Source organism: Onychomys torridus, chromosome 23 (assembly GCF_903995425.1).
Source record: "Onychomys torridus chromosome 23, mOncTor1.1, whole genome shotgun sequence".
Classification (NCBI taxonomy): domain Eukaryota; kingdom Metazoa; phylum Chordata; class Mammalia; order Rodentia; family Cricetidae; genus Onychomys; species Onychomys torridus.
In genome coordinates this window covers 58,145,642-58,157,890 of record NC_050465.1, presented here as the reverse complement: position 1 = coordinate 58,157,890, position 12,249 = coordinate 58,145,642, and the positions used below count along the sequence as shown (strand labels likewise).

Here is a 12,249-nt window from a genome sequence, read left to right as displayed (position 1 = left end):
CAGCATTGCACATGTGCATTTATACATGCATGTGTACACGTACACACTTCCACTTGTGACTAAGGGTCCCAGATGTGTGTTCATGTCCCAAGCTCATGTGACCTAAGCCCCTTAGTTAGTCCTGGTGACGATGAGGGCAGAGATGAGAATTTAAGATAATTAGGCCTAGAATCCAGCTCTCAGGGTTGGGCTTTGGCTCCCGGGACCTGGGAAGTCAGTATTCTAGGATTCTGGAAGCCAGCACAGTGAAATAATAGATTCCATGCCTTGGCCCAGCTGTGGGGAGAGAAGATGGGGAGGAGGCAGGGTGAGGCTAACATGGACAGCCTTTGTAGTGGGCTAAACAGGAAGTGGGGACAGGAAGATGGAGCCCTTTGCTCTCTCTTGCTTGGCCTTTGCCAGAGTAGGGTATGATGATGGGAGCCTTGGCCTCCGCATGGCCACAGCCACAGTGGGTTGATGAGAGGAAGTGGGCTGCTAAGGAGCTGCTGAAGGGGAAGTTGGTTAGAGGTTTCAGGGGTGTACTGGATGAAAGCCAGGGATCCCCTGAGATCAGACCCACCGCAGAAGCCAGTTGTGGCTGGCAACTCCAGAGCGTGACTTGGTCATTCCTTTGTTTCCCACTGGGAGCGCCATGTGCAAGATGATGCAATTCAGCCCTTTCCAAAAGTCCTTCCCAGCGGCTCCATGTTGCTTGTTGGTTGATGCAGTTGCCTTGGAGACCCTCCCTCCCCCCCCCTCCTCTGGAAGCTCTGGCCTTTTGCCTCTGGGGGCTGGAAGGAGCTGACATCTGTTTCTTGTATCAGTCCTTTGTGCTCTTGGTCCAAATCCTATGCAGAGTAGAGACTCCTCTTGAAGGCAGAGGCCAGGCTAAGCAGCCTCTACCCTCCTACCCCACTGGGGGAAATTTAGGATCTGAGCTGAGTTGGGGACAGGAAGGCATGGTGAGGGACTGAGGGGACGTGGTTCACTCCAGCTTAGCTCCCCGAGCCGAGGTGTTGCCGTTGTGTGTGTGTGGGGGTGGGGGGGAAGTGTTAGGTGGGAATGGAATCTTTCTCTAATTTGCTCATTACTCTCCATATCCTGCCCTTCCTCCCAGGGGTTCAGGCTCGGGAGAGGCAGCCTGCAGAGCCCCCAGCCCCTCTTCGGAGGCGGGCAGCAAGTGATGGACAGTATGAGAACCAGTCTCCAGAGGCTACATCCCCCCGTAGTCCTGGGGTCCGCTCCCCCGTCCAGTGCGTCTCCCCTGAGCTGGCTCTTACCATTGCCCTCAATCCTGGAGGGCGGCCCAAAGAGGTGAGTCCTTGAGTTGATGAGTCCTGGGGCCACAGCAGAAAGCAGAGAACCGTGTGCATCTCCAGGAGCTTGAGACCCAACTGCTATTGCTTCATTAGTAAATGCAGTGATTTCTCCCTCTCTGTATCCTCACCCAAGGTCTCCTCTCTTCAGTAATATTTGTACCCCAGCTGCTTGCTTTAACACTGAATGAGGTTCCCTTCTTGATCCCCAAAGGAAGTTCTTCAGGGTGGTGATAAGCATGATCCCCAGATTTACAGTCCAAAGTGGATCAGATAGACTGGCAAGCATCTTTTTGAGCTTTTGAGAAATAAGGCTCCTCTTAGGAGGTTTAATTTTTGTATCCAAATGATTCCGTTGCTGAGACATTTCAGTAGTCAGAGGCAGTGGGACTTGAACTTCCATGTGCAGAAGAACTGCCAGGGAGTTTGTTAAAACCTTTCCTTTCTGAACGCCCTTGCAGAGACTCCGGCCTAGCAGATCTCTGTGACTCTGTTCTGAAATAGTTCTGAAATACTCTAATACTCTGCCCAAGCTTTAGAGTAGCCTTGCAAACAGCCGCTCCCTGTACTCAGCCACCAATAAGGAGTGGTCGAGGCAGTGAGTGGCCAGCATTTGGGCTTCCCTGGGTGAAGTGGAGAGAGTCAAGCTGGAGAGGGAATGTGTGGGCTGCCAAGCTTCCTGTCCTCATGCTCAGGATCACCTGAAGTGGAGGAGCCTGTCCTCAGGGTTTCTTTCTCTCCACCCTTCTGTTCTCCTGCAGCCCCATCTGCATAGCTACAAGGAAGCCTTTGAGGAGATGGAGGGGACCTCCCCAAGCAGCCCGCCACCCAGTGGGGGTAAGAGCACCTGCTAACCCTCTTCCCCTCCTTCTCCTGTTCTCTTTCCTCATGGTCTGTGTGATTGTCCCAGGTATGGGGTGAGAGGGGAGAGAGTCAGGGGAGGTGGGAAGGGCTGGAATCCATTGCTTCTCACTTCACGGCTCACCCGTGTGTCTCTACTGCCCTGTGTTCTCTGCTGTTTGCTCTCAACCTAAGGATGAGCCAGGCTCAGACTTAGCATCCAGACTGTTGGACTGCAGGTCCTGGCTCTCATCCTAAGGAGCTTTCTGTGTTGACTGTGTCATTTTGTCCCCATGCCACATGAGTAAGAAATCCTCTGCCAATGTGACAGTCTTGACTTTTCCTTGCTCTGGATTTTGATGCCTTGCCTATCTGTATCCGGGCATCTTCATCTCAGACACCCTGTGTCACTTCTACTAGGAAAGAACTGGGGTGGGTATATCCTCTCTCATACCATCCTCAGCCTCTAGGAAGGGTTTTTAGTTTACACCCCAGTGTACTCACTGGAGAGGCTGGTACCTGAAGGACAGACAGACAGAAGAGCTACATGAGCCCCAGGGTGGTCGGCATTCCTTTCTGTAGGGGAAGTGCCTTGAGAGGAATGATAGGGTCACACCGGGTAATGAGGGACCCAGGGTCCCCATGAGAGGCCTGGGTGTCAGAGATGGGCGATGTTCAGTGCTTAGGCAGACTTGACCTGGTCTGAGCTGCCCATTAGTCCCCAAGAAAAAGAAGGCTGGTAGAAAGAGGTGACTGAGCTTAGATGTCCATCCCCTGGGGTATGGCTGTCCTTTACAGGGACAGAATGTGGCCTGCACGTGTGGGCTGCTCTCCCATGCATACGGGAGGTTGAAGGTGTGACTGCAGTAGTCCTGGGAGACATGGCTCCTCATGCCCAGTGGACACAGCTTGCCTGCACGCACACAGACACAGACACACACACACACATACATACACACACACACACACACACACACTCATGATTTAAAGTTCCCCGTGTCAGGACACTAGTGAAATCAAGTACAGTAATTTTTTACTAAATCCAAAAAATGTCATTTCAATAGGGAAGTTAATATTTCAGTGTCAGTATTTTATTGAGATATTAGGTTATAATAAAAACGGTTATAAGAGTGCTTGGGAGATGGCTTAGTGGGTAAAGTGCTTGGTATACAACTGTGAAAGCCTGAGTTTTGCTCCTTAGGACTCCCCCCACGCCCCCACTCACAAAAGCTAGGAGCACCTGTAATCTCAACTCTAGGGTGCAGAGACAGGAGGATCCCCAGGAGCTAGCTGGCTAGCCTCACAGAATCCACAGACCCAGTCGAAGAGATAAAAGAAGAACTAGATGTCAGCCTCTGGCCTCCACATGTGCCTGCTGCAGGCATATGCACACTCGTGAATATACCATATATGTGCACACAAAATTTATTTTCAAAGGATACTAGTGAAATTAATGTCAAAAATGTTTTTATATCACTCTAATCTAAATATTGAGTTAGTGATATTGGTATTTTAAAAATGAGCCGGGTGGTAGTGGTGATGGTGGTGGTGGTGGTGGTGGTGGTGGTGGTGGTGGTGGTGGTGCTCGCCTTTAATCCCCAGCACTCGGGAGGCAGAGGCAGGAGGATCTCTGCTCAAGAGCTGGCTTTGTGGCTTCTTGTGACATCTCTAGGCCTTAACCTTTTACCTTTATAACTCCTTCCACTCACCTCTGTGACCAACAGCCCTGAGGGCTGGGCATCCCCTGCTGGGAATGGAAGCCACATTAATTGTACCAAAATTGGGTTCTGCTGTTTTTCTCCTCTCTGGTGGCCAGTCATATGTGCCCTGGGGACAGCTATAAGTCAGAAGTTTCATAAATGCCTAGGGCCAGGGAGAGAGGTTGGAAGGCCGAGAAATGCAAGGAATGCTTCTCTCAGGAAGGAGAGGGCGCCTGTCTTCAGAGCCACCCACTCCTTGCCTCAGTATAAGGGCCACATTGCTTGGAAGCCGAAGACGGGGTGGAGGGGAGAAACCAAGCAAAGCTTCTATTTCTGATCTCCTGTCCCTTTCTCCTTGGTCCCCTGCCCCTCAGCTGCACCTGCTGGGCCGTGGATGTTAGCTGAGGATGAGGAGGACTTCTCCCACAAACCCTGCTTGTAGAAGCAGCTCATTCTTTCATGGTGATGTCATTCAAGCTGCATTTGGATGACAAACTTTACTAAGTAACAGAGAAGTGCTTGTGAGCAAAAGACCCATGTTAGCAGTGTGGGGCAGGGAGGTGATGTAGAGAGAGAACAGGAAAGGCCTTGCACGACTTAACCATGGAAGTGTATGTTTGCACACATTTGTCCATTGGGATGCCTAGGGACAGAGAAAAAGGTGGAATCCAGAAGCAGGTCGCTTCTGTACCTCTGGTGTCCTCTGGGGTGTGTGTGTGTGTGTGTGTGTGTGTGTGTGTGTGTGTGTGTGTGTGTGTACACAGCTTACCTAGCTGTGCCTGCTGCTCACACTGACGGATGGTACTTTGTTGTTGCTGTTTGTTACTTAGCATAACAACTGTGGAGCCATATTGGATCCTTGGCATATGAAGGTCACAGCTCATCTGTTGAGAGTCATGGATAATAGGGCATGTCCTTAGGGTCTGTGTTTTCTCCTGGCTGTCAGGATCCCTGACAGGAGTGCCAGTCCTTATTTCTTTACTTCTCCTCAGAGATGTGCTAGGATACACGGTAACTGCCACTGAGAGATCTTGTGACTGGGCACGATAGCACCCCTTTTGCTCGGCTCAAAGTCCTTGGCTGATGGGGAAAAAAAGCTGGGTAACCCTTTCTGACCTTGTGTGATATGTGACACTTGTAACCCAGATGGGCCACTCGGGAGAAGCCTCATTTCACCCAGGAAGCTGTGCTCTTGGGAGAAGAGTGCTAGTTTTTCCTCCCAGAGTACCAAGACTCCGGTACCAAACCTCACTCTGACAAGGTCTCCCTTGCGATTTTCAAGGGACCATGTGGCCTGGGGCTGCCTAGTCTTAGGGATGGTGAGGTCCCTGCCTGTGATGCTCAGCCCCGCTTTTCAAGATGTGTCTTCTTGAGACTATTTTTGCTCGTCCTACAGTTGTGTGCTTGGCTTGCAGGGTCTCTGTGTGTGTGTGTGTGTGTGTGTGTGTGTGTGTGTGTGTGTGTGTGTGTGAGAGAGAGAGAGAGAGAGAGAGAGAGAGAGAGAGAGAGAGAGAGAAAGAAGAAGAAGAAGAAGAAGAAGAAGAAGAAGAAGAAGAAGAAGAAGAAGAAGAAGAAGAAGTAGTAGTAGTAGTGGAGGATGCTGGGGAAGGAGAAAGTGGGGAGATAATATTCTATAGAAAGGCAAAGACAGCTGAAGAAGCACGCTGTAATTAATAAGCCTTCATAAGGTAAAGGGTAGGGAGGAGCCATAGATGTCTCTCAGGGGCTGGGCAGGGTCAGGACAGGGGTGTCAATCCCGACTGTCTCCCCTTCAAGCTGAAATGTGAAGCAACACAGAGGCAGGGAAGGACAGGGGAGCCAGCTCAGCCGGGGCAAGGAGGGGGCTTCAGGGCTGTGTCTTGGGTGCCCAGACCTCACTAGTACACACCCTTACCATGACATGTCCTCACTTCCTGTGCCTCTCCGTCTTCTTCCCACACAGTGCGTTCTCCTCCAGGTCTGGCCAAGACACCCCTATCTGCTCTGGGGCTGAAACCCCACAACCCGGCGGACATCCTGCTGCACCCCACAGGTGGTGAGTGATTGGAAGCGAGGGAGGGAAGTGGCTAAGGAGGCCAGGAGCAACTGGCAACCTGAGCAGGTGTTCTAACTAGAGTACTCACAGAGCAGAGGTTTTGGGGAGGGGGGCTTCCTGGAAATGAGGAGGTCATGACTGTGTGCCACACTGAAGTCACGCCCGGGGGTACCGCTCTGCAGGCATTGGGGTGTCCTTTCTGCCTGTCACTACTTTCTGGGCCTTAGGGTTTTGAGACCTGCTTCCAGTTTTGTTGTAGTTGGTCAGCCCTGCTAGAAGCCTCACTCCCTGGCTGTGTCCCTGCGTGTGCGTGTGCGTGTGCGTGTGTGTGTGTGTGTGTGTGTGTGTGTGTGTGTGTGTGTGTGTACACATAGCTGTGTAGTAGGGAAATATACCTGCTATTTGGTGGCAGCCCCTTACCCCCAACACAGCGCAATGGCTCCTATGCTGAACATCCTGGTGACATCAGAGGCTAGAGCTTAGGTATTTGGGCAATATTTTCCCCCCACAAATCTTTGCCTGAGAAGTGGGGTCACTCCTAGCAGCCATGCTCTCTGCCCTCTCCCCATCAGCCCTGGGTCTCCTCTGCCCATCAAGGTGCCTGCTACCCGAAAGCAGACTCTGTTCATCCCTGTGTTCACACGCCCAATGTCGGCAGCCTTTGACCATGCTGCAGAATAGGAGCTGGGCTCTGGGGACTTTCTGGGCTGTCACCATGCCAAGGTCACCTGTACTGGTTATGAGCTGGATGACCATGTTTGGGAGAAGGTCACTGTCTGATGTGGATGGTTACCAGATTCATTTTCCTATTTCCTGCCCACTCCCTAGTTTCTGTGGATGGGGCAGGAGACACAGGGGTCCTGGGACTTGGAATGGCAATTTGAAGTCTGCCAAGCTAGAAAGTGACTCTAGTTTTAAAGCTGAGTTGGAACTTGTGGGGGTCAACTTCTCCTTTTTTCCATAGTCACCAGAAGACTGATCCAGCCAGGTAAGAGGGTAGTAACGTGCATTTGTGAACAATGTAGACACCGAGACACAGCCTCCACTTAAGATGTACGAGCATGGGCAGATCCACCCAGCCACCACAGAGCTGAAGGCCCAGAGGCCTTCGCTCACTAGCCAGCATGCTACTACTCTATGCTTTGACCCACGCAAGCCCTGGCTGCAGAGGCTGGGAGGGACCTGGCTCCTAAGGGCTCCACAATGGCCCTGGACTCCAGGGCCCTGTGCAGAGTAGGAGCTCAGCCTCTACTTCCCTTTCTTCAGCAGATTCTTTCTCTAGATGTAATCCTGATAACCTCTCTCTCTCTCTCTTTTTCTCCTCTGGGGTCTTCCTCTCATCTCTATCATCTGTCCTCTTTCCTGCCTCTTCTCTTGTCTCTCTTCTCCTCCCTCAGAGGAAGATGAGGGGGAGCCGGTGACTAAGCCTCCGGAAGGTAAGTGCACTTGGCTCTGCGTGGCTCCCACTCTCTAGGTCTGGGGATGGCTTTCCACATGGAGCTTGACAAGGCTGCCTGGGGATGGCTCTCTTTTCTCACCTGCTCTCAAGTGACTAGGCACACAGCCTTCCCGTCCCCACCCTCTGACAATGAGATGCCACTCTGGGCACGGCCTGAATGCTGCTTGGGAAACTTGTTGCCACTGGGCACCAGTTCAAGCACAGCTAGTATCCAGGCGCCAGCATGGTGCCACCTTGTTGACAAAAATACCCCTTGTACCACTTCCTCTCCCAGGGGTGCATGCACCACCTGGCTGGTGTGCAGTGTACACAGAGGCAGACGGGGGTGGGGAGGGCAGAGAGAGCAGGACTTCTCTTGCTTGGCCACTCAGGCGTGTAAGCCTGTGCAGGCCCTTCAAGAGGCTGCCCTGTGTGTTGAAGGTGTATAGCTGGCTTCCTCTTGCTGTGGGTGCTGGTGACATTCACCGGGTAACAGTGCCTTCAACAGAACCAATGTCAGCTTTCTGTATGAGCCAATTACTTTTGTATCTCTGTGACAGCAGCCTGACATGACAAGGGGTCCTGACAGACAGCACTTGGAGGAACTGTGTATTTGGGTGCATGGCTGAGGAGATTTCAGTCTCTTCTGACAGCAATGGCGTGGTGGGGCAGCTTATTAATAGCAGTGGGAGTGTGTGAGGAAGGCCATGAAGACTAGGAAGCAGAGAAAGAGATGGGCATTGGGAGGACAGTCCCTTCAAAGGCCACCCTTTGATGGCTTCCTTCCCCACATCCTCCCAAAGTAGTGCCATCAGCTGGGGACTGAGTGTCCAAACACGAGCCCCTGAGGGCCTTTTCAGGTTCAGCCCTAATGGGACAGTACCACTACTTAGAGCTGCAGCCATGGAGCCATGGCTTGTTTCCTGTCAGCATAAAGGCACGGTGGCAATTGCAGGCTGCCTACGTGCTCACTCCCACAAAAGTGCCTCAAGATACCCATGCAAAATTCTGAGAAAGTACTTGCTTTCCTCTTCAAAAGATAATTTTATTTATAGATATTTATTACATTAATTTGTGTGTGGGTGTGCATGTACATGCATGCCGTGGTATATGTGTGGGGGTCAGGGGAAAACAGTTTTCTCCTACCATGCCTGAGTGAGGGATCGATCGAACTTAGGAACTCACGTTGTCAGGCTTGGTGGCAAGCACCTTTACCCACTGATCCATCTCCCTGACCCCTTGAGAAATGCTTTCAAGGAGTTCACAGTTGATCTCAGCTTAGGCCAGCCTAGCCCTGGGTTTGGAGGAAGCCTGGCATTGTGTCTGGACACAGCCCCAAGAAGAGGGGCTGTTTTCTGGCAGAAGAAGGTTAGCTCAGGAAGGCAGAAGTTCAACCAAGACTCATGGTGGTCATGGAGTAAGGGATGCTGGCCTGAGTGGTTCCCATGGGTCTCCGGGCATGGGTGTCCTCATCTCCACAGGAGATGTTAGACAGGTGAGTCCCAAGGTCCCCTCCACTTGGGCCTGTGGTTCTGTGTGGCTGTTTTTATAGGGGCTTAGTTCGGTTTCTTAGGCCCACTTTCCTCTGCACCAAATACCTTGGTTTCTACCCCAGCATGGGTATGGCCCTGCTGACTTTTCATTCCAGGTATGGAGGTGATAGCTTCCCAGAAGCTTCACTGATTTCTTTGTGGTTTTAGTTAATTATTTTAATTTTTAGGTTTATTTATGTGTGTGAATATTTTTTCCAGTGTGTGTGCACGTGTATGCCTGGTGCTTGTAAAGGTCAGAAGAGGATGTGGGATCCCCTGGATCTGGGGTTACTGTTAGTTGGGAGCCACCATGTGTGTGGTGGGAATTGAACCCAGGTCCTCCGCAAGAGTAACAAGTGTGCTACAGTGCTGAGCTATCTCTCCAGCCCCTTTGGCTGGTTTCTAACCAGCCTGTGTGGAGGTTGCAGAGCTGGGAAGTTGGGGGCCAAGACTGCTCCCTGCCAACCTCATGCTGGGGACAAGCTTTCTCCACATTGCTTCCCACAGCCCCAGGGCCTGTCAGCACAGAGGGCTCAGGTCCTGAGTGTGGGTGGCTGAGAGTGGGCTGTCAGACTCCAGGGAGAAAGTCACTGGGTAGGCATCCAGGCTCTGGGAATGTGTTCTGCTTCTGGGTGACCGGTCAGAAGAATGGATATTGACAGAGCTGAAGTCAGGCCTCCTAAATGTGCTTCACAAATGACCCTCAGCCTACAAGGCCCTGAGTCTCCTATGCTTCATCTGTCCTGGTATCAGGGCAGAGGAATTCTGAAGGGAAGGTTTTTTGAGATCCACCCAGCCACGCCTGTGCTCTCAGGGATGTGTAACTATGGTCTGGGTTATGGTGGAGGTGAGGGGCCCACCCAGGATCACAGCCAAGAGGCTGCCTGGCCAGACTGCATTTCTGGGCCTCCTGATTCTTAGTCAAAGGGCCCCATCTAAGCCCATCCCTGTTTCCAGGCTTGGTGGCCCTGGCTTCCAGCTTAGGAGTAGGCGGTGAGGGCATTCAGGCTGGGTTGTCTGCCGGTTCAGCATTTCTTAACTCAGGCGCCACCTCCTGGGTCAGCGCAGGCCACATTCTTTGTTGACCCCTGGAAGCCTTGCTTGGTGTTCTTGTGGATACTTTGATGGGAAATTCAGAAAAAAGAGGCTTGTGAGGGCAAATGATCAGCAGCAGAATTCTTCAACTGGGGAAGGAGGAATTTGAGATGTTTGCGCTGTTCGAGCTACTGAGCTAAATATATTCATGCATTCTTTTCTTCATTGATGCTTCGAGTCAGTCATGGTGCTGTGGGCCTGTTATGCAGCAGGCAGCATGCCCTCTCTGGGGAGATAATAGACTGTGTGAGATATGTATCTTCAGCTCATGAACATTTTCCTGAATAGGAGTAAGAATTATGCACGGAGCGTGTGGGAGGGAAGGGACACAGCTTTGGGAGACCTTGGGCTAAAGAAGTAGCGTGTGGGGTGGACGTGCATGTGAGGTGACATTAACCAGTGGAACCTGGATAGAAAATAGAGACGAGGGGTTGGGGATTTAGCTCAGTGGTAGAGCGCTTGCCTAGCAAGCACAAGGCCCTGGGTTTGGTCCTCAGCTCTGAAAAAAAGAAAAAAGAAAAGAAAATAGAGATGAGAGGGAGATGATGTACATGGGCTCTGGCCTTGGACGTTGTAGCTTGTGTGTGTGTGTGTGTGTGTGTGTGTGTGTGTCTGTGTGTGTGTGTGTCTGTGTGTGTGTGTGTGTGTGTGTGTGTCTGTGTGTGTGTGTGTGTGTGTGTGTGTGTGTGTAGGTCAGTGGTTAATGTGGGGTGTTTTCCTTTATTGCTCTCTACCTTATTTTGGGGGACAAGGTCTCTTGCTGAACATGGAGCTTGTCATTTTGGTTACACTGGCTGGTTAAGCTTCAGGGATCCTCCTCTCTATATCTCCCTTCTCCCTCAGTGCTGGCGTTACAGACACGTGCCACTACTCCCAGATTTTTTGTGGGGATCCAAACTCAGGCCCTCACCCTTGAGCAGCAAGCACATCACTCCCCAAGCTGTCTCCCCAGTTCCCAGCTTGTGTATTTCCCCCTAGAAACTTAAAAACCAGTAAGTCATGCTCACAGAGCCGGTACACGTGTGTCTGTGCATGTGGTCTGGAGTAACAGACAAGAGCCAGGCCATGTGGGGGCCACTGCCGCATTATGTTTTTACTAATCTTAAGAGCTGAGTGGAAGGTGGTATGGAGTCTATTTTATCAATAAGGAGAGGGTGGGGTTGACTTAACAGGCTCAGAGTTGAGAATTTGTCATTTCAGCATGTCCCTTCTGGTGAGCACACACAGTACAAGGGGCACCTGAACATCTGAACAGAGTTCTTTTCTTGGGGTGGGGGCGGAGAGAGTGAGCTTGCCACAGTGGACTTTAGGACGGCTTTCCGTGCTAGGTTCTGTTTGCCTCCGGGCTTCCCAGAAGCTTCACTGATTTCTTTGTGGTTTTAGTTCATTATTTTAGTTTTTAGATTTATTTACTCTGATGTCTCTGGGATTCTTGGTGGTGGTGTTTTGGGGGCATCAAAACAGGTGACTTGGTACAGAGTTGTCCAGCACCTGCCATGCACCAGGCCCTGTGTTAGGGACTGAACATCTAAGGATGGGTGAGTTACCTGGGGAGAGCCGAGATCTTACCATGATGCAGAGCTGAATGGACATATGGAGGGTGCTTGGGGCCTTGGAGGGGCTCACATGTGGCCCAATCCTAGTGCTAGCTCTAGATCTGGGGCTCAAGGGCTTTCCTTACTTTTTTTTTCTCTACCACCCACATCTTTAGTATTGTATGTATGTATGTATGCATGTATGTATTGTGGGCTGTATTGAACCCAGGACTTTGCACATATTAGGCAGGTACTATACCACAGAAGCCTTCCCCCCACCCCATGTCTTCATCTTCTTAGGGTGGGCAATGCTGGCCTCTTTCCTTCAGCCAGAGTAGAGTGTTTTCTTTCCAGTGAGGCAGTATACTTGAGAATGTGGGTGAAGAGCTGGTAGTCCCCGGCTGCAGAGTCTCTTCTGTGTTCTGTGGCTCTCGGTGGCCAGCAGCCACTTGGAATGGTTTGGGCTCCTGGAATGTTCTCCATGCAGCACCCTCCTTGGCTCCACTCTTCCTGCCCTCCCCAGCTTGGTGGCCTGTGGGTCGGCTGCTCCCTAGGAGACCAGAAGAGGAGGAGGAGTTGTGGCCACCCACCCCCACCCCAGGAAGGGAGTGTGCAAGGGTAGAGGGAGATTGAGGTCAAAGGCCAATGTGGACCCAACCAGAATTGCCAAGAACTAAAAGGCCGTGTCCATTCTCACATGCCTCCATCCTAGGCAGGTGAGTTGTTTTCATTCCAAGTTAACACAGGGAAGTGGAGCGGGCACTGGGCTGGGACAG

General features: G+C 51.6%; 1 protein-coding gene across 6 annotated transcripts in view; it reads left to right on the top strand.

Annotated features, from left to right (window-relative positions):
• Tns1 (tensin 1) overlaps nucleotides 1-12,249 on the top strand; it is a 224,726-nt gene that overhangs the window by 190,334 nt on the left and 22,143 nt on the right. For 3 of the 6 annotated variants that reach the window (XM_036172757.1, XM_036172761.1, XM_036172763.1), the window contains 4 exons: nucleotides 1,100-1,296; nucleotides 2,060-2,135; nucleotides 5,781-5,873; nucleotides 7,271-7,309. In XM_036172757.1, coding sequence (XP_036028650.1) covers nucleotides 1,100-1,296; nucleotides 2,060-2,135; nucleotides 5,781-5,873; nucleotides 7,271-7,309 — 405 coding nt within the window. Of the gene's footprint in view, nucleotides 1-1,099; nucleotides 1,297-2,059; nucleotides 2,136-5,780; nucleotides 5,874-6,837; nucleotides 6,862-7,270; nucleotides 7,310-12,249 lie in introns of all 6 variants that reach the window. The other 3 variants (XM_036172758.1, XM_036172759.1, XM_036172760.1) reach the window with 3 other exon arrangements.